We start from the raw sequence: 25065 nt of genomic DNA, 5'->3' as shown, positions 1-25065 counted from the left end.
GCATGCGTGTACTCGGGAGGGAAACACTGATAGTGCTTTACTCAAAAAAGGCCAGCTACCTAGCTCTTCCTGCATGTGACAAAACATGATCAGCCCACACCACATTTCTTGACGACGATAATGATTTGACTTCCAACGCTGCAACGGCATGCTTGGTCAGTGAGCAGAAGGGTTAAGATATTTAGTGTGCTCAAGGTGGTCTCACCAAAGGCCCACTTTCCAAGCATTTCTCTCCAGGGAAGCTGAGCATCATGCCAGCTAAGGAAAGACTTGTGCTCATTAGCAAACCAGAGGGTACCTGGTGGCCTCAAACCTACTCTGCCTTTTATCGGCGGAGAAAGCAGGGCAGAATGAGGTATGAATTCACTAGCGACTGACCTTGTTCTTCTTCATGTCTGCCACCTCCTGCTTGAGCTTGCGGACCTGCCGCTCATACTCGGCCTGGTTCTTCATGAGCTGCGCATGCTCACGCTTGGCTGACTGCATTTTTTTCAGCTCCCCCTGTAGGTGGTTCAGCTTGCGCTCAAAGTCATTCTTGATCTTGCGCACTTTCTCCTCGGAGTCCTTAGATGCACCTGCTGAGCCTGCACAAGGGAACAGAGAAGCTGCACATCGGTCCACCCAAGTATTTCCTTCAAGTAAGTAACCCAAGTAGTTGGGCTACTTGGCATTCATTTCGAAACTTCAAGGTTGCTTATACAAGAAAGCGGGACTAATGCAACACGAAGGCACAAGATAAACTCTAGTTTGTCTCATGTGTTCGCGCTTCATCAGCACATCCCTTAATACTAGTATAGTAACACGCACCAGAAAAACATCTAGCAGAAAAAAACAGTGGAATGTTTACTTGCTTAAGTGAAGTGCCTAATGCTAAAGATTAAATGACCAGGCCTCCCAACAAGAACTGTATGGAAAAGAGAGGTTGCTACATACAATGAAACTTTTAATGCGTCAGCATTAGAACCCTCATCTTCGAAAAATCTAAATTCATCCATCGGTCTGAACACTCTGTTGTCTGTCGACCAAGTGGAGAGAAAATTTCCTTCATTTTCACAGTGGGGGAGGAACAGGAAAATGGGTGAGGAAAGACAGAGAAGGTGGCAGGTGGGTGTGAGTGGAGAGCTGGGTGCAGCATGTTACACCAATTGCTGGACCAAATTGGGAGCGTGTAGTGGGAAATAGAGTCACATAGTGACTGACCACGCAAGCAGGGTGTATGATTCACTCAGAGTCCGTTAGCGGCAGTAGCTACTCTGTACGGGACGAACACTAAGGTTAACTAATACTTTGATGAATCAATCGCAATGATCATGAGCCAAATTAAAAGAGGAAAGGAAATCCCACAAAGAATTTTGCAGAGGACACGACGAAACATGCAGTGTGATCTTGCATATTTTTTTCGAACTTCATTTTATGCCTTCCGTGAGATTTTACAATCTTGTAAACTACACTTTGCTGTGTGAGAAACAAATTATTGCTAGTCACACGACACTGCCTGCATTATCAGTGCATCATATTCAAATATATAGTGAATTCACCCCTTCCCTGGAAAGCAGATGATCTGTCGGGCATTGATACTACATTGCTGCCCCATGCTCCTCATTCCTGTCATCTTCCATGCTGTTTATATCAAAAAGCGAACTGCAAGCTAGCGAAAGCATTCTCAACATGTTCAAGCGAGCTGATCAAGTCAACAGCCCCAAGCACTCCCTTGTACTACATATGACTTACTCATGTTGGCGAGGATGCGGTCCCGTTCCACTTCTGTCTCGCGAATCTTCTGCTGCAGCTGCATCAGCTTCTCCTCGTAGTGCATGCGCATTGTCTGCAGCCTGCGCTGGCTCTGCTCCAGCTGGTCAATGAGCTTTTGCTTGAATGAGATCTCGGTGGTGAGGTTCGCCAAGTCTTTCCCTATCGTCTCTGCGAAAGCATGCACACATGCGCAACTATTGAGTGCAGTCAATAATGCCAAATCAAACGCACTCATACTACTGCCTGTGAAGGCGTCAAATGGAGCATAAAGTGGCATCTATTATTAAAGTAGAAAACTGGGCCAGTCTGAGCTAAACGGCCAAACAGCAACAGAAACATGGAGTAAAGTAACGCAAGATATGTGCTATCATAATTCAATGTTGAGCCAATCCAAACAACTCAGGGGAATCTGCCAAAGTGGAGCGGGCTCAATGCTCTTTTATACAGCTACACTGTTGTGACTGAGAGTGGTGGGACAAGGAAGCAATTTGCCAGACTGTGCTGTCAGCTTCATTAGACAATACTGCAACATTTTATGCACTTATAACTATAAGCACAGGTACTCGCAAGACAAACAGAGTGGGACAAGAAAAAAAAAAAGCATCTTTCAAAACTGTAAGAAGCGCATAAAAATGAAGCTGTGCTCAGAAGAATCATATCTATGGAATGAACAAAATGTCAGTGAATGCAGAAGCAAGTGATTGAGCCAAAGAGGCAGTTAAAACACAGACGCTACAGCATGTTTTGGTGAACGTGTTTGTGCTACTTCTACATTGTTAGAGTAATGCCACTGCTAGAATAATGCCATTCCTAATTGACACCAAGCGAAGATAATCGAATGCAGTCTTGCAAACGGCAGCACTCAAGCAATGCGTCTTACCATCCTCATCCAGCTCCTCAGCCTCTGATTCAGAACTCTCATTGTTTCCACTGATCTCCGCCGTGTCCTCATCAGCGTCGGACTTTTTTTCATCCTCCTCTTCCTCTCTGAGAAATGAAAGACAACAATGTATACACAGTTTCATCACTGTATTGCTATCTCTGACAAACGTAACCAACACATGACAATGCCATACAATGCCGAATCCATTTACCCCATTTCCCTTACTAAAGAAAGTTTGCTACAACGTTATGTATTGGTGCTAAAAATATGAGGAATGGTTTTAAAAGCATCTCAAAATGCAAACTATGATAAGCAATACAGCCAACACACCAGGGAAACAAGTGACTCGAACACTAGACAGATGTTACTAGCTGCATCATTCCTGAGGCATAACCATTTGCCCATTTGAAAACATTATCGTATGTGTTAAGCTTGCGAGAAAAAGGAAGCATATTCATTCAAATTTCACTGAGGACAGCAGAGAGCAACGCAATACCGGCAACTTAAAAACTGAATACCCTCTCACACTCTCACAACATAATTCATTACTTTTCAAAGAAGAAAGCTCAAAAGCTGCTTCTATGCACCCTTTGATTAAATAATGGCCCGCAACAGATGGTAGCAACCATGTCACGTGTTGTTTTGGATTTTACGGTGCATAAGGAACCACGCTGGCAGTGTGGTGCAATGAAAAGAGCGGAATACTGCAAACTGACTGGTGGTGTATTTGACGTGTCATGCATACTTGCTGGCCTTGGATGACAGGTGCTTGGTCTTCCGCTTGAGGTTCTCCACGTCCCTCTTGGCCTCCGCTAGGACGTCCTCCACGCTGGTCTCCTCAACATCGCCGCTGATATCATAGGTGCCACTCACAGCAACAGTTGCACAGGGGGACATGGAGAGGCGCGTCTGGTACCGCTGAAGCTGTTTGCGCTGTTGAGCGCACACTTCCTCGGACTCCATCAGCTTGGTCCTGCATGCAGTGACTGTGTTAAGGCATTACTCTCAGAGGTGTACAGGGCCCTGCAATTACTTCCACTGCAATTTCGAGGTCTCAAAGTTGGCATTTAAGCTGCGAGCGCAAATCTGCAATTGCTCCGAACCTGACGTTCCAAACCCTAATAGAGGGCCACAGGGGGACCCATCTAATATGTTTGTTTCGAACATGAGCAGGAACAGAATGATGAGAGTGCAATTTATTCAACCATATTTTCCTGAAAACTAGAACCTAGTGAAGAGCAATGTTTTGCTGATGTCTTGACATGATAGTGCTCTCAGTTACCAGCATGAGCAAGCTAGCATGTTGGGTGCAACGGCTCTGGCAACAGTGCGTTCACACCCTTCTTTGAGAAAAGTTAAGAGAGCCCTTCAAAATGTACATTAAAGGTAGTGACAGAAAATGCATTTAGTTTTAGTTTAGAGTAACACTCAGCCCCTATCCTGGAGGTTCTTCGCATCGATAGGGAATTTTTCAATTCAACCCCAATCTATCAAAACAACTTTTTTTCAGACAGTGTCCTATTTGCGGGTACGATCACAACAGGCACAAGATTGTGTGCCATGGAACCATCGTAATAGGCTGCAGTGGGGCCACTGTATTGAATAAGCAATAATCTTGTGAAAAGAATACAGAACATCACCACCAGACACTGAACTTGAACAGCCACCTCTGGTTTAGGGACATGCAATCTGGAGTTGTTAGCTAGTACACATTTTACATTACTGCTTCTGGCATTGCAATAGTTTGCTAACTTCAGAATTATGGCCCAATCAGACTGCCAGACTAACACACACAGCCTAAAAGAAAGTGCCAAGACTTAAAAGAGCTCTTTTATTCCTTTGTCATTTACCTTTTCTCCCCTCTAACAAAAGAGGTTCCCTTTCAGCTCACTGCTTAGTTTCTCCCTATCCCAGCAAAAACGCAACCACGGCACAGTATACCTGAGCTCTTCGACCTCTTTGAGGTAGCCCTGAATAAGGTTCTTGACGTCGTCCCTGGTGTCAGAGTCCCCACGACCAACCCAAGCGCTGGCAGCCTGCTCAGCGAGCAGCTCAGTGTTCTTGACAGTAAGCCGCTCCACCGTTTCCTGCAGGGCCTTGATTCGTGTGCGGAAGTTGTTGTTTTCCGTCTGGAGCATGGTGTTCTCGTAGAACATGTCATTCACTTGCTCCGTGCCATCTTCGCCAACCAGGCGCTTGCCCTGCAACAAGAACAACATGGGCATAGTCGGAAGGAGTTCCAAAAGGTGGAACATTGTTATACCCATGTCAGAAAACACTACTACACAAAACACAGCATTACTACAAAAGAGCAAATATTGCTGTTGTCTTTGACTTAGCAAGGAGTAGAGATAGTATGCAACCTAATTCTGAGTTATGCAAATCTCAAGAAATGCATCTTGCATGCAAAGAAATGAATTTACTGCGTTTGCTCGATTTTAAGCACCCTCTTTTTTTCACAATCGCCATTCCCAAAGTGAGGGGCATGCTTAGATTCGAAAAGTCTAAAATGAAAGCCCCTTCTTTTCGTGCAGTATCTCGACAAGACGGTGCACGAAATAATTAATTTCGCAAACAAACTTAGAAAACATCTTGAGGTAACAGCGCGGAACACAGGACGGGAGCACAAGATTAGAGGACGACACAACGAGCGCTGTCTTTCAACAACAGGTTGTTGAAAGACTGCGCTCGTTGTGTCGTCCTCTAATCTTGTGCTCCCGTCCTGTGTTCCGCGCTGTTACCTCAAGACAGCGACACAACGAGCGCTGTCTTTCAACAACAGGTTGTTGAAAGACTGCGCTCGTTGTGTCGTCCTCTAATCTTGTGCTCCCGTCCTGTGTTCCGCGCTGTTACCTCAAGATGCATAACCAACATGCCCAAGCTGCTATTCTAGTTAGAAAACATGTTCGGCAAATGATTAAGTTCGCTTAAATTTCAAGCTCCAGGCAGTCTTCTAAAAACTTGTTCAGACTTCAGTTACGGCTCTCAAAAAATGAAACCTAACTAAGCAACATGGGATTGCGATGCCCGTGAAACATGCCGAGAGCTGCAAATACCAGGCCCATGTGGCAACACGCTGATAAAGTTATCAGGGGTATTTTTTCATCGGCGTTTGGCATTCTGTGCCACCATCTGTCACGTGCCAGAACACAGCAGTAAATGAAGGCGGAGATCTCGCCACTGATACTGCACCACCACCAAATCAATACTCTGACAGCTCTGGCTCAATGACTGTGTGAGAGAGTGTGTTTGGAGACATTGGATATGCGCTCTTCCTTGCAAAAAAGGGGTGCTTCTCAGGAGCGATTCCCAAAAATACTGCATTTGCCAAAGTAGTATTCCATAAACTTTTGATAGCAGCTGTATGCATGAGGTTTTCTCACCAATTTTTTTTTATTGTGAAAGCAGACATGCCAGGCTCAGGACTATTTAAACTGAATGCGATGGCGATGATGTAGAAGTGAAACATGGAAACACTTGCACTAAGCAATATGGCAACAATGTTTGGTTTGGCTTGTAGGGTTTAACGTTAGAAAGCAACACAGGCTATGAGAGACGCCGTAGCGGAGGGCTCCGGAAATCTCGACCACCTGGGGTTCTTTAATGTGCACAGTCATCAAACAGTACATAAGCGCCTTACTTTATTCAATCCCGCATCCTTGTGCACAGTGTTGAACGCCCTAACTACTGCACTACCGTGATGGGGCGGCAACTGTTTGGCATCAGTGGCTTGAAAAATTGCGGAAGGGTGAAGATTCTGAATGTGATCATGAATGAATCTAAATCTGCCCACATTTAGTGATAACCCTGATGATTTCAGAGAAACTTTCAAGGTTATACAAATGTACCCGACAACCAGAATAAATATATCAGTCCATACATAAGGCCAACTTAATTTGGTAGCAGCAACAGCAACTCAAAGAGACTGTGAAAAGGTGAAAAGAAGCAAGTTTTAACAATCGTAACTACAATTTTGATGGTTAAACTTTCTTTTTAGGCCTGCTGATAAGATACTCTGGGTAGACCATCACACCATCACGAAGCTGTAACGGTAAAACATCAAACACATGCTGGCATCACATAAGAAAACCATAAGTGGAAATGCTGAGTACTTTCTCACCTGTTTGTATTCCATAAGCTCCAACTTCAGCTCCTGGATTTCGTGCCTCAGGGCAGCAATCGTCTGGCTTGACTTGTCCTGGTTTACCGTGATCCGGTTCTTGATGTTCTTGGCTCGATTGGCATATTTGAGTGTGTTCAGTGTCTCCATGAAATCCCGGTCACACGGAGAGACACAGGCAATCATCAAGGTGCGGCTAGAAAGGGGCAGCATAAAAGGATCACAAAATACACGTATATCTCCACTAGTTCATATGTGACATGGCAATGAAAAAATGAAAAATCTATGCCTTGTCACAAGACTTGTTGCAAACACTATGAAATGTAGCAGCAAGCCTAGAAATATTCAGAACTTTTGCTGTGTAATGAGACCCAGGGCATTTACTATACAAAAAAGGGAGTAGTACTGCAGTACAGGGTTACAAAGAAAAACTATGCAGTCTTCACAAAGCTCACAGTTAAAGAAAAATTCATCCTGCCCTGAGGACTATGATGAGCACAGTTGCAAAAAATGCAATGGACAAACCTGTTTCCTCCTAGGGAATCCTGTAGTAGCCTAGTGAGCTTAGAGTCTCGATATGGGACATGTGACACCCTCCTCGATGCGTCACCAAGGGCAGAGATGACATTGCCGAGAGCAAGCTATGGTAAGAAAAAAAAAAAAAAGAGAGCCAGCAGTTTAGTTTGTCATTCGACTATGTTGCACAGTCATAAATGTTCCGTCGTAAACCCAATGGGGGAGGGAGCCTAGCTGGAGGCGTCAAGTGGATGATAATATAGGTTGATGGATTACAAGTGACCTTGAGGGATGGCAAGCCTCTTCCTGTCTCAATGCCAACTGTGGCAACTGAAATGGAAGCTACATTACACTAAATATGTATAGTTATTGTCTGACACGCGAGATTTGTGAGAAATGCAATTGCCATTGGTTTCCCTGGTCATGGTTTTTAACACCGGATGGCATAAAAATGGGCACATGCACCAATTGAAAAACTGTCAGCAATATCTTCTGCAGTATTTCGCACAAAACCGCTGAGCAATCATTTACACAGCAACCTTTCCGTTGCAAGCAAAGAAATTTGGACGCTTAAAATCAGTGTTCAGTCCCTCTGAATTAGACCACCTAGTCATCGTTAATGGATACCAAAATCCCAATACATCAGTGTTTTGGCAGCTGCTGTGGCTGAGATTGGATCTGCAGTCTTGGTCTGAGCAACAAAATGGCTCCGACAGTGAACCACAGTGGCAGTTATGGGGCCAACATAGCTATGACCGCAGTAAAAAAATAAGTGCCTTAAACACATAAAAGCAGCTGCAGTAACCAGTGAGATCACAAAAGGGAATCAGAAGGAAGGAGGGGGGGGGGGGGGGGGGGAGACACTCACGAGGCCACAATTTATGGAGATGCCTTCCTTGGCCCTGTCTCCAGTGGCACCTGTACGTTTTAGCCTCTCAGATCCAGCCAGGTCGACGAAGTGGAACTTGGCAGTGAGCGTCTCAAATTCGCTCATGGACGACCCTTCTTCCCCATTGACCTCGGCGACGGTGCTGTCGTCTTCGTCACTGTTAACACCATCAACCTAGACGAGACGAGGCAATGAACGATTTACTTGCACAATGCTCAAAGACATCTTTCATGCGTCAGAAGCGAAGAACAGCAGACGATTACACAGCATTAGATCAAGAAATGCTAGGCAATTATGGATGTCACAGAGAGTAGAAGGCGATTGAAAGCTACTTGGAGTACAAACTCTTTAAGAAAGCTGCAAACTAGCAGAGACCAGTAAGAGCAGCTCACATGACCCAGACCAAGTACTGAATGTCAAAAACATGAGATGTGGCAGTATGCACATGATGCTCCAATATTTTAACCTAGCACATGCAAGGCATGCAAGCCTATAGAAACACAGACACTGCAGATGTGATCCAGTCCTCCTACCTAGGAAGTTGCGCTAGGGTAGGTTAGGAACTACAATATTAAAACACATCACCTCATCTCGCACACAATAGTCTTCAACATAGACTGTCAAATGTTTCTTGGTGCACCGAAACTTCAAGGTGTACCACATTTGCGAATGCAGGTACCGAATGGAAGGAATTTTAGTTTCCTTTAAAAAGTGTGAGGTAGTCAAGTTCAAGGTGGGTAGCCATTCAAGCAAAGTGAGAAGTGCGCTCACATTCAGCTGGACGACTCGCTGCTGCTTGATGTGCAGGGTGAAGATGGCATGCGACCTGGACGACTGCACGTTCATTTGTGTGCTGGCCGTTGTTCGTGACAGAGCACCAGATTCAAGGCACTTCATGACCTGTGAAAACACCCATGCACGCCTCTTTGCACACAGCTTGGGCTGCAGCTAAAGTCGAGTCAACATCATGATGCGGATCATGTCCTCGGCTGTTTATATATAAAAACCATAGAAATAAATCAAGTCATCGCATTTGCTTTTGCTGAACATTTGTTTGGAAAGCCTTATGCAAAGTTCACAGTTCACTGATAATTTGCACTTTTGGTTAATTCAAACAATTTTAACGTTCTGGATGGATGGGTATATTTTCAAAGCTTATTGAAGCTGCCTTATTTATGCCACAGGTTCTTTTTAATTCATAAATTCAAACTTTGTCTGGCTCCAATACTCCTGGTGTGCAAAAAGAGCGTAGGCTGAGGTTGAATACGCAAGGCGTATGGCGCCGCATGGACTAATTGAGCCTCTCCAACTGGTTAACCCTGATGCGGTCTAAGTCTAAAGGGGGCTATTGGCTATTAGCATGGCTATTGACCGCACATCAGTGAACCATGGACGCCACTGACAGGCAGAAAAAGCAGAAAGCTGATAGCTCACCTGTTCTACATTCTGTACAGCCTTTGCCGCCACACCAACAGTGTAGATCTCGCCCTTTGCATCTTCGTGGATCTTCACAGACCTCCTACCCTGAGTGTGAAAAAAAAAGTATGGAGTACTGTGATTGACAGGTTTGGATGTGCAATGCCAGAAAATTCGCCTCTACACTGCTGCGCAACTTACCGGTTCATGTACATCTTTGCCAGAGCTCAACAGGTCGAAAATTTCTTCATTGTACAGCTGCAAGAATGAAGAAAGCCCACGTGCTAAGCATCACCAGCAAACAAGCCATAATGCTTGCGAATAAACAAAGTGACAGTGGTAGGCTACATTTCTGAATAGAAAAGAAACCACAAACCTCCATAAACTGTACGTTGACCTTGAAATCGGGTGGCGGCTTTCCCTGGTCTCGCGCCTCTTGCTGCCGACTAGTGATGCCCTGGAAGAGGTGCTCCACAGCTCGTGGAATGATGCCCTGCTCGTGGGCATTCACATGGAGGTCGTAGCCAGTACCCATGGTATAAGTCTTGCCCGAGCCAGTCTGAAAGTGCAACACCCACACCTTTATACCCACTGCACTCAAGCTCCACTCTGGAGGGCTCCCTCAACATTTAACTAACAGCTTACAACCACCCGATCTGCTAACCTTCCTGGTTAACATATATGGGAAAGAGACTGGCCCGGAGATGCCATGGTCCCTGATTTGAACACTGGACCAGGATGATTCTTTTTCAACTATGAAGTTTTTGTGAAAGCTGTAGCGCTTTTCCTTGGATAGACGGTAATAAGCACACTATTAAATCTTCAACAATCGAACCAAAAATCTATGGTAAATATAGAAGAAAGCTGCCAAATTGGTACAGATTTGCTCATGATAGTGTCTCCCCCCCCACCAAGCTCCCAAAAATTAGATCTATTTTCTGTGAAGTTCTTTCGCATCTGAATGATTATTAAAAGACTTGCCTTCACTAACAGTTCACCATGCTTGCTCTGGATTTAAAGACATGGCTTGTTTTATATTTACCCTGATGACCTCGTCAATGATTTTATTGCAGTTTAAATTCATTATATTTTCAAGGCTCTTTACTTATCACAACACTTTTTCCTTTTGTATTAATACATTGGGGGACTGCAGGAGGGACTGCAGCCCTTGAGCAAACTGGTTACCTGGCCGTAGGCAAGGACTGTGGCGTTGTACCCTTCGAAACACCTGGAAGAGAAATAAGAAAAAAAAAATGTCATCAGGATTGCTGCTCACGTGACTGACACAAGACACTACCACTGCCTGCCACACAGTGCATGCACCAGTAATGCATGTGTACTGTAAATGCCATACTGGCCATACATGTGTACTGCTTGTGTGCTGCTTGTGTACTACATGTGTACTACATGTGTACTGCTTGTGTGCTGCTTGTGTACTACATGTGTACTACATGTGTACTACATGTGTACTACTTGTGTACTACTTGTGTACTACTTGTGTACTACTTGTGTACTACTTGTGTACTACTTGTGTACTACTTGTGTACTACTTGTGTACTACTTGTGTACTACATGTGTACTACATGTGTACTACATGTGTACTACATGTGTACTACATGTGTACTATGTTACTGTTTAACAAGCAGAAAAGTAAACTGAATTACCAACTACCTGTACAATGAAAAGCAGCGTACTGGTAACAGGATAAGCCGTTGTTGAGGTATGCATTGTTGAAGTAAACAAAAAGGCATTCCAAAGAACTAATAGGCTCTGCAGAATCCTGTCTGAGAAAGCTTGTAAAATTCTATCTAAAATGAGAGAAACTGTAACAAAACATTCTCGCAGCGTAAAAATAGCTGCAGTGATGGAGTGAATAAGGCTGTTGACACTTGAAACTGCCACAAAAAGTCTCACCCCTCGATAAGTGGACGCACACATGTATTGTAGATGGCGTCTTGATCTGAGGAGCAGTCAAAGACGTGGTCGAAGGTGAACGCTTTCTCCTTGCCGACCCAGATCTGGGGCTCGCCGGCAGCAACACTGGTGCAGGCATGGCACATGTCGATCACCTCTCGGGGTATCAAGGGCCGTACCCTGCAAATACAAAAGCAAGAAAAACCTCATCGAGCTACGTTCTCAGGTTAATGCGAGGTGAGCAACAAGAGAAGTCTGGTTCAAGCAAATCATTGTCTGTACAATTACATTTGGGCCATAACAAATGGGAAGAAACATGCAAGCAGGATGAGCAAACTGTTGACATCAAGGCCGAAATCATCTCAGACTTCTAACAGGACAGGCACAAATGATGTAGCGCAAGGTGATTATGGTTACTGATTGGTCCAATGGCAACCTTCTATTAATGAAGTTCTTTTTCGTATTGCTAATATATTGTAGTGAATCGAGTTGCAATAATCATGGGTAGGCTTGGTTGTTCTGTGTACTACCAACATCAACCCACTAGGCCACTAATTTCCACTAGTTTTCCCAAGCACTAGTTTTCGTGTTGTCACTGTAAACTATCTACTTTCTGGCAGCTTGCCCTTATTGTAGTATTAACATGATTCAGCATGCAATGTTATGATGTTGTGCCTTGCTTAGCTGAGAGAAGCATACTAGAAACTAGCTGTATTGATAAAAGTCATCACAGCATGCGACAGTAATGCCTGTACATAATTGATAATTTTTAGTGCTACAAACCTCTTATCAGTTAAATAAGACTTGCTCCAACTGTAACATAGACTAATGACAAAGGAAAAGTACAATTTGTTCTTATCTTTTCAAACATGTGTCTATATTATGGACCATCAAACACTTCTCTCAGCTAAGCAAGGCACAGCAGCATAACATTGCATGCTGAATCATTAATACTAAAATAAGGGCAAGCTGCCAGAAAGTAGATAGTTTACAGTGACAACACAAAAACTAGTGGAAACTAGTGGCCAAGTGGGTTGATATGGGGAGTACACAGAACAACCAAGCCTACCCATGATTACTGCAACTCGATCCACTACAATATATTAGCAATACGAATAAGAACTTCATTAAGTAGATGGTTGCCATTGGACCAATCAGTAACCATAATCACCTTCCTTGCCAAATCCTGCTGGTAGCGTAGTCAAGTCTAGTAAAAATGAGTTGCTAGCAATTCTGTATACAATGCAATATTATTTCTCAGCGATTACCAGCACACTTCATTAAAACTTTGTTCAACACATCAGAAGAGAAGTCACTGTATTAGGCTGGTCAGTGTGTACGGCTTGTGGACAAGGCTCCAGTGTGAATCTGGACAGTGAGGATACCGAGTTTGTAGTACTATGCATGGGAACGAATTCAGAGAATCGGGAAGTGACTCAGGGTGCAATTTGTTCAGCTTTCCTGTAGTCATGAAACACTTTTAATTTGTATTTGCTTTTAGTTGGTAGTCAACTGTAGGTCCCATCATGCACATTCATGTGCCAGTGTTTGCAATGAGTTCTCAGTACTGCTCCTATAGGTGCCAATGGTAATGTGCAATCTTGTTTAACTTAATTTAGTGGTACTCCTCAGTACAGGCAATGCTTTGCATACTGTCTGAGGTGGTGACCCTAAACAGGCCTTCACATCTCACCATATGCACCATATGTTGCGTGACTGTCCATTAAATTTAAGTGCCCAAATGAGTTGCTGGAAGTGCCCAAATGATCCAAATGAATTGCTGGATCAGTTCATGAAAAATCACCTAACTCTCATATCATCTCTCATAAAAGCAATACGAGGGCAAACAAATGCTTTACAAGAGGTGCTTTCACTTCAGTACTGAATTTTGACTCTACGATTGGCATCAGTAGTTCAGAAAAGGCCTGAGTGGATATTAAAGGCAGTTTGTTGGCAGGAATTGTTTGTTTTGCACACTATTTTTATTTTTATAATGCTTGATACTGCTTGTACACATACATGTAGTCATGCCTCGTTAATATACATATGACCCCAGTTAATATGAATGACTCGAATATGGACAATATTTCAGGGAATGGAACTTTTTCAATGTTTTTATACCACGTTAATATGAAAACTTACTGTTTGGACAACAGTGAAATGCATAGAGTAGAGCCCATTGGGGCCTATGCATTTTCATTTGTTGCGTTAAACCCACTCAGATGTCTGACTTCGTGCACTCCAAGTGCAGGCCACCTGAGGAATGGCAATTGAATCAAAAATTGTATGACTTAATTGGTGAAATTCAGTAGGTTTAACTCCAATGCAAGCTAGCTCATTTATTCATGGTACACAAATAAATTATCATAGACCCCTAGACTCAAGTTGCACCACATTATTTTAATCAATGCTGTCCAGGGTATTGTCTTGTATAGCCAAGAGGTAATTATAAAGACAGCTTCACTGAGTACTTTTATGTAGCTGACCTTATTCACAGCGTGTTATTTTTTCTTCGTGATTTGTTACTACGGATGACTCTCTGTATGGACATCTTTGCTTGGGAACCACGGTGTCCGTATTGCAAGGTACGATTGCATGCATATACCTTCCCTGTCTATATAACCAACCACATATATAAACAACCCAGCCCATGGCCTTATATGGAGTATCACTTTTGAGCCCTTCCTCTGTCCAGATGACCGAGGCATGGAAGCTCTCGAGCCAGCCCTCTTCAAAACAAGACGCGAGGACGCTGCGAACTGCATATAACGCAGACCAGCCAGGAAGGAACAGGAAGTCAATGAGCAAACAAGCCCCCAGGTGTATGGAATTACCAATTAGGTCCCGCCTCCACTCGGCGCGCTAAATAAAGCTCAATTGGCGATGAGAAAACAGGGTCGAGAAGAAGCCAAGGAGGACTGCAAGCAGGCACCAAACGTGCTTGACCCGTCATGAAGGCTTACAAGGATATTCACAGAACGGGTACACAGACGCACGCACATCGGAAGCGTGCGCGTCCCGTCACGATCATATGTTTCGTGCGCGGTCAGATATGCGCTACCACCGATGCGAGCAGCCCGTACGGACGCAGCGGCGGCTTCGCAATTAAAGGGCGAAAAATTGATATAACTGCAAACGAGTGCACGCGCGCCAGTGCGCTCGATTCCCGCCGCGCGTGCGATCATGATGCGCACGATTGGCCACGCCCGCGGCACGTCTCGAATGTGCGTACATTGCAGCGATTGGAAAGCTCTGCTGCAAAATCATGCCGAGAATCGGGAGGGTCTCGCCCAGACGGAAACGGAAAGCGATGTGCACGCAAAAGAGTCTGGAATCAAGCTTCTTTGCGCGCCGCTTCTTTGCGGACTCTAGCTACAGGTCGTCATGTTCGTGCCCAAGTATATAATATACTTAGGTACGAATTCATGCCCCAAAAAATCGTAACGGGTCTTACTGGTTTATGGAACAATTCCCAGTTGGTTCCCATTGAGTTCCTACCGAGTTCCCATTGGAATCAATTGGAACCAATGGGAACTCAGTGGGAACCCGTAAGGCCAGTTACGATTTTCACCAGGTGCAAATAATTATTTGCAATATACAGTAGGTCGTGCGCTATTTATTGTACTGCCACTCCTACTCCGCCGCCAGCGTACACTGTACCCAAAGTAACGTAGTAATACACCTATCAAGCGCGCAAAATAACGTGCAGTTACGGGGAGAGTCACTTGCGAAAAGTGCACTCCTCTCCTGTCTAGTGCAGTGTTGCCACATTGGTGAGCTGGATTTTCCCAGGTGTCAACATAAAATTTCCGTTTTTTTCCCCCACAAAATATAAATCCCACGCATAATGTTGATCAAGGGGGTGCCTTCACGAAGCTATCTGTGCAGGGTGACATTAGCCAGGGTTTCCAAATATATGCTATTTAGAAACTATGACGACAGCGGCCTGCGCTAACCCCTCCCCTTAACCCAGCATCTTTTCCCTTCTCCCCTCCGCACACCTCTACCGAGGCCTGATCTCGTCCACGACACGAGGACCAAAATCAGCTCCTCCCTGACCCTAACCGGCTGCAAGAGCCAATGAATGCTGTTCAGAATGTATGTGAATGCATTCCAGGAATCGGAGTGTACAGGTGGAAATATATCACACACTTCACTATGAGAACATAAAGCTGTCCCTCTTCAACCTTCCTAAAAGTTAATCCGTGCCGCGCGCCCAATTCATTAGCTTTGCAACCAAGGCAATGTTCATCAGTTTATTGTATCAGAATTTTTTCTAGGGTAAGTAGGCATGCAGGAAAGTGGAGACGGGCCGAAATTCTGCTAAAAAAAAAAAAAAAAGTCAGCTTGGCGTTTTTGCTGTGCCTCTACACAGTGTTGGGAAGAAACATATATGTACCAGCAGTTTCCAGCAACAGCTGAAATTTCTCATTTTCAATGGGTTGAAAATAAATTTCCCTTTTCCCCTCAGTAGCATGCATTTCCCACGATTCGGCAACACTGGTCTAGGTCTCAATAAATAGCTAGAATAGCCTCGGAAGGGGCGCCGTGAAAATTAAGCGAGGAGGGGAAACAAAGGGCGCGGTCGGGAACCTGTTCCCGGATATACTTGAAGGGGGAGTGGAAGCAGCCTCTTATGCGCTTCATTTAAACGTTGGTTTTTGAATGCTGGCCATGGCGAGAAGTGTGTTGCTGTCGTGCTTTCGGGGATGTTCAAATCACGAAGGGACTCGGGTTGGTCCCTTCGTTAATTAGATTAATTAATTAATCTTTTTAGATTAATTAATTAATTAATTAAAAATTAATTAGATGCCTAAAACTCGACGCGACAAAAGGACGCCGATTGGCCGCGCTGAAATTTGCTAGGTGACAATCGCTGCTTTTTATGGGGATGTTGATGCATAACGGTCGCCATCCAATATCATTTTTTTAATAAGCTACTATCAGTTCGCTGCTCTACTGCAGCGGTAGTCTGTATATGCCTTTCGTGAACGCTGAACTGCATTATCTGCTGGCTCACAACTTTCATTGTATATAATCCCACTTGTGAAGCTTTCAGCGACTACTCAATGAAGGTTTGTAGGTAATGTCCATATGTTGAAATTATCACCGCGCTGAAGTGAGTATACCGCGTCCGTATACTGCTAGAGCGAAAAAAAAAAAAAGGTAATAAGGAGACATACACATGCAGTGCTATCAAGTTCATTGTGAAACCGCACACGTTTCCGCAGTGGCATCAAGAGACACGCGTGCAATCAGTGGGACAGATTGACAGAAGGGGTGCTCACACAAGCAGCTCCTAGTTCAGCTATCTTTTTCTGCTTCGATTTTTTTCGCCTGCGCGTATCTTTACTATCCCGTACAAGTAATTTAGCATCAATTTGTTTCCCTAAAAATATTTTCAGACGTTTACTTTGATACTCCATGAAATAGTCGTGGCCACGAAGACACCTCCCCTAAAAACGACCTCGAAAGATGTATCGATTAACGTCGGAACTAATAAAAAGGGTACGAGCACCGCGGAAATAGTGAATGGCGCACGCGAAAACTGGTCTTCTCCAGCATTCTCGGCGCCCAAACATAAGCCCAGGCCGATGCCTCTTATATGCTGACGTATGACGTTTAAACACGCGATAAAGGGGAAAAAAAAAAGAAAAAAAAAAGAAAAACCCTCCTCTTTACCATGTTTTTCGCATGCACATTAAAAGCAGCAGACATTTACGGTACCTCCACGTTCATTTGAGCAGAAAAGGCATGCGCACTGCTGCGCAGGACAGCGACACGACAGCGCAGGCAACGCCTCCTCTAGGAGACCTCTCTGGAGCAGAAGAAAAAAGGCGCGGAGGTTTTTCTTTGGCCCGAGTAGTCTCTCGATGCGCGCGCTTCCATCGAGACACCCTCACGACGAAGAGCATTGCGGAGTGTATCCACGTCCAACACGTGCATGAAGCAGATGCAGCCACTTTAAATGGTTCATAATATGTGACGAGTCAATGGCGCAGTGCAGCTTTAAAAAGTGTTGCAACAATTGCTTTAGTAACACGCAAGTAGACCAGCATTTCACCGCATGCCGATAAGATGGCCCGGATAAAGTGAGCTAGTTTAGCCCGGAGAAAGGTTTTACTTCGCTTAGCTTTTTGAGACAAAAAATCCAGATCATTGTTGAAGAGAATATTCAGTAATGTCATTATAGATGGCCCTTTAACCCGCTATGAAGAAGAAAAAAAAAATTTCGCTTCAGATTGCTAAATTCAACATGCATAGAAAATGGCGCTAAAAGAAACAGGATTCGAAAAGCGGGCGGAAAAGAACTGTGCACCCTATGCCCCAACCCCGTTATGTAACCCCGTGCAGTACAAATGACAATTGACAGCCAGGACAGGCGACTGTTTACTCTTTTTACACCAGGGCCCGTATTCCGGGTTTGCGTCGTTATCGAAATGTCGCTATGTCACGTGATCTCGAGTCATCTGATTGGTCAAAACGCCGGAACTGGGCGCTGCCACTGCGGAACCGGAAGAGGGGGCAACATCGTTTTCCAGCGTTTCCACTAATCAGGTGACTGGAGGTAGGGGAGATAGCGACACTCACGATGACGCAAACTCGGAATACGGGTCCGGGAGTGGCGCTTTTTAACACGTCCTCAAAGGTGGCGTCAGCTATTCCCTTTCTCCTGAGATTCAACTTGATTAAACTCGTACTACGCCATGAAGTGATGCTGCGAGAATGCGAAAAAGCACGAAGTGATGCTGCGAGAATGCGAAAAAGCACGCGAGCGACAAAAAAAAAAAAAAAAAAAAAAAAATCGTAGAGTAAAAAACTAAAATCCGCGCGCAGTCTTATCAAGGTTCGATACCAGTTCCAGTGATCTGCCGTGCTTCGCTTCCAAAAAACTCGTCTCGAAAGCTTGAACACGTACCGCGACACGCATCGCCAAAAAGCCGGCATTAATGACGCCGCGTAAGTGAAATTACATAGCACTTCAGTACGTCAAACGGGGAAGGCCGAGCTTTACGGCGGAACGAACATAAACTGCAGGAATTATACATAACCGTAAACGTGAAATACACACATAAAACGCACGGCGCAGCAAATCAGCATTCAACCGAGTCCCCCCGACTGCGTAATACACCGGACCAGCCCGTACGGCGCCCGCAAGAAGAGGATGTTACTTCAGAGGGCGCGGATTTTTAATGGAAGCGCGCCGCGTAGCAAAGCCCATCTATTCCTACGCGTCGTCGCGTCCCTGCTTTTCATCCTCGCATCCACTCCTACATATACACTGCGACTCTTGTAACTTGCACCGCGTTTTGGCTGTGCGTTCCCACGAAAGAAACGGAAACAGGAAGCGGCTATACAGCGAGAATGTTGTTACAGTGAAGAATATGCAGCAGCAAGAAGCCGATGAAGCATGTGAAATTTTTTTTCTTGCCACGAGATAAACCTATATATCTACAGGAAATTACCTTATGCTCCTTCGCCTTCCCCTACGCCACCTATTACGGGTGGTACATGGAAAAGACGCCAGTAAACTGTCGTGGCAGATGGCAGGCGGCAAGACTAGAGGAAACTTCCCTTTTATCTTGTATACGGGGCGGGAAAATTGGGAAAATAAAGTCGGAAATTCGGATATAACGAATATTCTGATATAACGCAAGTCATTGATATGCTCCCGATTACACCATAATCGGAGGCATACGCTTTTGAATTTCTCACTCTGGTATTTGGGTGCGCTTAAAGGAATACAGAAACGACGACACAGAACAAAGAGCGCAAACTGTAAATTAGTTTTATTTTCGAAAAAATGCATGTTAATATACTCCTGTTATCCGAGCTATGCATGTTAAGAAGTGGAACTGCGCAGATGAATTTTTCCTGTGTAAATAAAATCGATCGCTCGCCATAGACAGCTTTTATTTAAGCAAAATTTTAGTACTTCAACAAATGGTGTGCTGAAGACCGCTAACAAGCCGCGAAACGCATATTGAGACCAGGTATAAAGCACTGCGAGCGCAGCGATCTGAAGTAAAGCAGGTACTGACGCGTCACCAGAACAACAATGATCGACTGAGATCGAAATGCCGCTTGAATTCCACTCTCTATTACAGATTCGGTCGAGATGACACCAAGGTCAGCTCCAGCCTGCCACTGCTATTGCCAGCTGTCGCACGGCGAGAGCAGTTTACTCCCAAGTCCTTCGCACACTGCTCGAAATAGACTGCGTAGCTGCTACACAACGTACGGCACCACAACGTATAGCACCGCAACAACGGGACGCGGCGCCGGATCGTCGAGTACGAGGAAAGGCGGCCAGGCCGGCTCGGCGATGCAAAACAAACACGCATAATCTCGGGCAGGAAGACGCACTGGCGCTCCAGGTATAGAGCGCAACAGGCTCAGTGCAAGTAGGGCCGCTGCTAGAGGAAAGTTGCGAAAGGGGGCGGAGAACAGGCAGCCAAGTCGCGCGAGAGCGCGAAAACGAAACCAACAAAATGCAAATCACCCCCCCCCCCCCCTCCCTGCACTCTCGCGCAAAACGCGCTGCGCCAATCCCCCCGCAGTCTGAGCCACCATGATCGGAGTCGTGCCGCATGAAAGAAGCACATCGCACACAAACGCGCGCCGCGGTACCATAGGTTCGCCAAAGGGCAAGGGAAAAGCCGTCAGACCGGACGCGCGGGCAGCTGAATGAGCGGAAAGGGGATTTAAGAGCAGGAGACGAGAAGGGGGAAGCCTTTATAAAGCCCTGTTATGAAGTGGTGCGCGGCGGCGCGATGGCAAGTGCGGCAAAGAAAAAGAACAACCGTTGCGGCTGGGAGACCCGCACTTTGCACGAAGCCGTCGCGACGGTCCGCGTAGCAGACGAAACAAAACCGAAACCGCTCAACGCAAAGAGGACTGTCCAGGCTGAGCTCAACGGCAAAAGAAGAAAAAAAAAAAAAATCGTAATCACTAATAAGGCGTGAGTGAGCGAGCGTAGCTCTAAATTGTCGCCATCATGTCTCGTTCCGTTTATAAATTCGCACATTCCCCGTTTGTTCGGTTGTTGAATGTTTACTTTTCGGATTCCCTGAACAAACGACTCTCGTCTCGAGCACGAATAGATATATTCGGGGAAAAGTTTCACAAGACGGCAGAGACGCACGCTATGCAGGTGATAGGAGGGTGGGGGCTTTCTTCAGGAGGGATGCGGGGCTGCGGGAGGCAGAAGCCACCTGCTCAAATACAAAATACTAGATTTATCTTTCGCATTTTTTCGTCCCTCGAATATACAAAAGGTAAAGGCAAAACAACCGACGATTTCCTCGGTGGGAACACGACTTCCGGCGGTTCACCACCCCGAGGTCGCGTATACCGTGGTCGCCTAGCGCACATGCAGCAAAATCATGCGAAAGCAACCACTGACGTTCCCGCCACTGCTATCGCAACAACGCCCCCATGGTTTTGCGAGTGCGCACCGCTAGAGGGAGGGAGCGGAGGAAGAGAAGGACGCGACGCGGCGGCAACGCGCTCGCGACGCGTGACCGCGTTGCGCGACTGCTCACGCGCGGCAGTTTGCGAACGTTTCGTTGAAAAACAAAAAGAAATAACGACGCCGAAAGGCCTCGGCGGCTTTTTTCTCTGTGCAGGTGTAAGCATGAAGGAGCAGAGCGTCACGCCTTCGGCGGTGCTACGCGTGCGCTAAGCCGACGCCGGGTCACCTCTCTCTCCGACCGCGGTCTTTTTGGATCGTCCCGCTTACTTTTCTCTCTCTCTCTCTGGCGCGCGACTCGGTAGCGACGCGAGCGCTAAAGCGCGTGTCATTTAATTTGCGCGTCCTCCAACAATCTGCGCGGGCTACCGGTCTCGGTAAAGCCCCGCAATAGGTCTCGGCGGCTAAGGAGGCCTCTCGAGGCGTACTTGTACTACGCAACCCCAGCAAAAAGACGGTGACGAAGGGGGAGAAATTTCGGAACAAAGTCGCAACAGTTAGTTCCTTGGGCGTCATAGCTACGGAGGTCATGGCTAGGTAGGTAACACTCGCAGCTTGCACGACACCTGCAAGATGCATGCCCAGTGGAGCCATCAGAAAACAAGTGCAGGGAAAATGATGGGCTTCGTTATGTGATACACAAGAAAGCCAAGCTACATGACACTCGCGGTATCACGTCCGGCGCTGTGAGGGAGGATGGTGCTGGCGAGCAATCTCGATGATAGGTGACGCGACGTAAATGTTTAGATGCAAAAAACTGAACAGGAGTTGGCAGAGCAATAGACGCGAAATTGGGAGGCCGCGGGCTCGGATCCCACCAGATATATGCGGTTGTTTTCTTCTTCTACTCGTTAATTATCACCACAATTACACCATTACCTACCTCACACTGATCACGCTTTCCTCTCCTTTCCTTCGCGCTCGTAAATATCTAGAATGGTGGAAGACAGCGACGACGCGCCAAAGAATGGGTAAATTAATCGACCGCCACGAACAGGATAAGATAACTTAATTACCTATCGACTACTGCTAGATTTTCATTTTTTCTTTAGCAGCACTCAGATGTTCGCGTGAATGCGCGGCAGATGACGTAACGCGGCTGTCGGCGAACACAGTTGCGTAACAGCCAGTGTCCGGTGACGACATACAGGTTCTATACAGGAACGCGTTCACGACTGGTATGATCAGATAAGCTGCGGCATATACATGCAAGAGATAAACGGATAAGATAAAACACGCAATTTAAATACGCACCGCGCATCCGGTTCGCACAGCGTGCTGGCGGCGACTATAATGAGGCAACCGGAAGCCGTGCCTAATGCTGTCGGTCAGAACACACTGAATACTCCCAACAGGGCGTATATATGCGTTTGTTTGAAAATACAAGTATATTTGTTGGAAATAACCGCGTATAAGACCGGTCATATATCCCAGGCAGCACAAATCATGGCAAAATCCGATAATATGCGGGGCTGGAATTTGCCAATAGTTCCTGTATTGGCCCGTGGTTTGTGCTGCCTGGCTGTGCGGTAGATCGCATCGCAGGAACTAGTGCAAGCCGAGGTATACAGCGAATGCGTCTTTGCATATGCAGTGGAAAGTGGGTCGCGCAGGCAGAAGCCGAAGCGGTGAAAGCGAGAAAAAGGGTGTCGCAGATGGCGACAGAACCAACAAAGGAACAATGGGCGACGCAATAGACACCAAGGCGAAACTAAAACGAAAAAAAAAAAAATTGAGAAACAAGAGAAAGTGAAACGATCGACGCATGACAGGAGCCGCTCGAAAATAGATCGAGTAAGATAGGGAAGGATGTCAGCTTCTGGCTTGTAAAAAGACGCGAAGGAGCCGGTCAAGGAGTGACAGAGAATGCATGCTACGTACGCTTGAAATGGGGCACCTATAGCGGCTCTAGGACAAGGGAGAAAAAGCTACGATCATCATCGAAGCACTTGAGAGCTTGAATAAAATTCCACGCCAGAGTTTATATGTAAGGCGTGTCAGGGATGTACGACCTTTGCCGAATGTACAAACAGCTTAAGGGTCCGTTTGTATACCGTGTCTCGAATCACTTGTGGAAGCCTCAACTTTCAGGAACGGTAATAGTGCCAGTACATCGAGGTGGTGAGGGAGGAGGTCACAAGATGTAAAAACAGCAGGGGAGCTAGCATACAAGTGCTAGAAAAAATAAAATAAAAATATCGGTGTATTATGCGGAAGACCATTCCCACTGTCCGTTGCCGATCGAATGAAGGTGAGAACCTCCCAATAAGATACACGGCTGTAAGTAAAGCTAAAAATGACAAGACAAAACGCTCGCACTAACGGGGGTTGAACACTATTGCTGATCGCCTCCCACTTCGCTCTAGTATGGGCGAACGTCCACGGAATCTCAAGTCACGACGAATACATGCGCCAAATATAGACGCGGCTCAGAGGTGAGTCCTAGCGATTGGTATTTATCGCTCGCAAGGCTGACTCCTATGCTGAGACGTCTGTAAAAGTTGCTTCGCTCCTGAGTATGGTGTCCGGTATCCACACGGAGGGAACGGACATGCGCAGACGCCATCTCAGGGTAGACTGTTTATTTACAACAGAGAGTGTAAGCGTGTGGGTTCAAGAGAAGAGAGAGAAAGGTGCTGATGATGATAGCACGGGCTGTATGGAAAACGAAGCTGAAACTTGTGCGGGGTACAACCATACACTGAGGCCAAGGGATTACGGGCAGTTCCCCCAGATGTCTGCACGGTTTCTGAACGACAAGAGGACGAAATTTACACTCGAGGCCAGCATCGACACGTCACCGCGTCACGAGGACATCATTCGTAGTACGCGCGCAATGCGGCCGTCATTCATCAAGTTACAAGCGACCTCGGATATCAACAACACAAACACAAGACTTCAGACAAGAAGTTCGCCTCCTCAAAGTGTCTGAAAAATTACGTCGACGAAGCCAAGCGTGTATACAATGGAAGCCACATCGAATCTTGCAAGTGAGACGACGGGGCCGTTACTCGGACGACGGAAAGTGTTTTGACCTTCGCGCCTCGCTTCTTTCGCTTGTGGTCACGTAGCGACGGCCCGACCGCGGCGAACTCCAAAGGCGACGGGCGGGGACGCCGGCACCGCCGCCGGAGAGCGCGGTCGGTCGTTGTTCGCCGAGAACCGCTGGGGGTATTCTTCGCGCTAAATGGGCCGACAGGTGCGTCGCCCCCCCCCCCCCCCCCCCCCCCCCCTTTTTTTTTTCTTTCGGCCGCGTAGAGGAAAAATGAGCGCAACTATGGCTGAAGAGGGGGGGGGGGGGGTGCAGTAAGGGCGAACAAGGCTCCTCTATTTTCTTCCGCTCGGACGAACTTCGAGGGGTCGAGGAGCAGTCACGCGAAGAGACGGGGCACGCAACGAAAACTGCCATCCCCACCTACACCGTGACGGCGCTGTGCAGTTTCACCCTTCCGCGTGGACGAGGCGAAGACGGACAGAGAACACAGGAGTTCAATTTACGGGCACACAGGCACAGGCTTACTCAAGCTTGTGCGCTGACGAACCTCTAGCTAGCAACGACGGGTTTTGTTTCGGGGTGTACGAATAGCATTTTGTCGAAACCGAATCCAATACGAACCGAATATTCAGACTAGTATTCGTCATAACTTGCGAATAATGGTACAAAACGAGCGATAGAATGAAGGCCAGAGGATGCGCTGCGGTACGGCGCTAACTTACGGGGTTAGTGGCAGCTGCTAAGAACGCAACACTATTATCTCTACGAAGGGCCGCTGAAAGGAGCCTCATACTTTTGAGTGGACCCCGCGGAACTTTCATATTTTCCTAGTATATTGTACATTGCTTTATAAGAAAAGAAAGGCGCAGCATCTGTCAAGGTCACTTGAAGGTGAAGCCTCCGTGACGCTGACGGCTCGAAAAGTTGGCGTAGGGAAGCTTTCGCTTCAAAATACTACGGCCGCCATTATCGAACCTCGATCGAGCCAACTAATCGGCAAGTATTCGAAATGTTCATAAGACATCGATGCTTTTATAACCACACACCCACTAGTCTCGTTGCCAACAGTGGGAGCCACGCTGACTCCCCCCCTTTCCGCGCGCGCGCG

The 25065-nt window shown here is 46.3% G+C and overlaps 1 protein-coding gene across 1 annotated transcript in view; it reads right to left on the bottom strand.

Annotated features, from left to right (window-relative positions):
- Positions 1-25065, bottom strand: part of LOC146182244 (kinesin-like protein KIF21A) — a 66252-nt gene that overhangs the window by 19712 nt on the left and 21475 nt on the right. Inside the window, exons 2-15 of the mRNA XM_084577301.1 lie at positions 11491-11670; positions 10762-10804; positions 9953-10135; positions 9778-9834; positions 9595-9684; positions 8932-9060; positions 8140-8334; positions 7281-7396; positions 6756-6951; positions 4577-4836; positions 3381-3608; positions 2633-2739; positions 1732-1920; positions 379-584 (exon numbers count right to left, since the gene is read on the bottom strand). Coding sequence (XP_084433427.1) covers positions 379-584; positions 1732-1920; positions 2633-2739; positions 3381-3608; positions 4577-4836; positions 6756-6951; positions 7281-7396; positions 8140-8334; positions 8932-9060; positions 9595-9684; positions 9778-9834; positions 9953-10135; positions 10762-10804; positions 11491-11670 — 2179 coding nt within the window. The remainder of the gene's footprint in view (positions 1-378; positions 585-1731; positions 1921-2632; positions 2740-3380; positions 3609-4576; positions 4837-6755; positions 6952-7280; positions 7397-8139; positions 8335-8931; positions 9061-9594; positions 9685-9777; positions 9835-9952; positions 10136-10761; positions 10805-11490; positions 11671-25065) is intronic.

Source organism: Amblyomma maculatum, chromosome 8 (genome assembly GCF_055883805.1).
Source record: "Amblyomma maculatum isolate TAMU_Amacu chromosome 8, ASM5588380v1, whole genome shotgun sequence".
Taxonomy (NCBI): Eukaryota; Metazoa; Arthropoda; class Arachnida; order Ixodida; family Ixodidae; genus Amblyomma; species Amblyomma maculatum.
The sequence above is the reverse complement of the archived record's forward strand: the minus strand, read 5'-3'. Positions and strand labels throughout refer to the sequence as shown.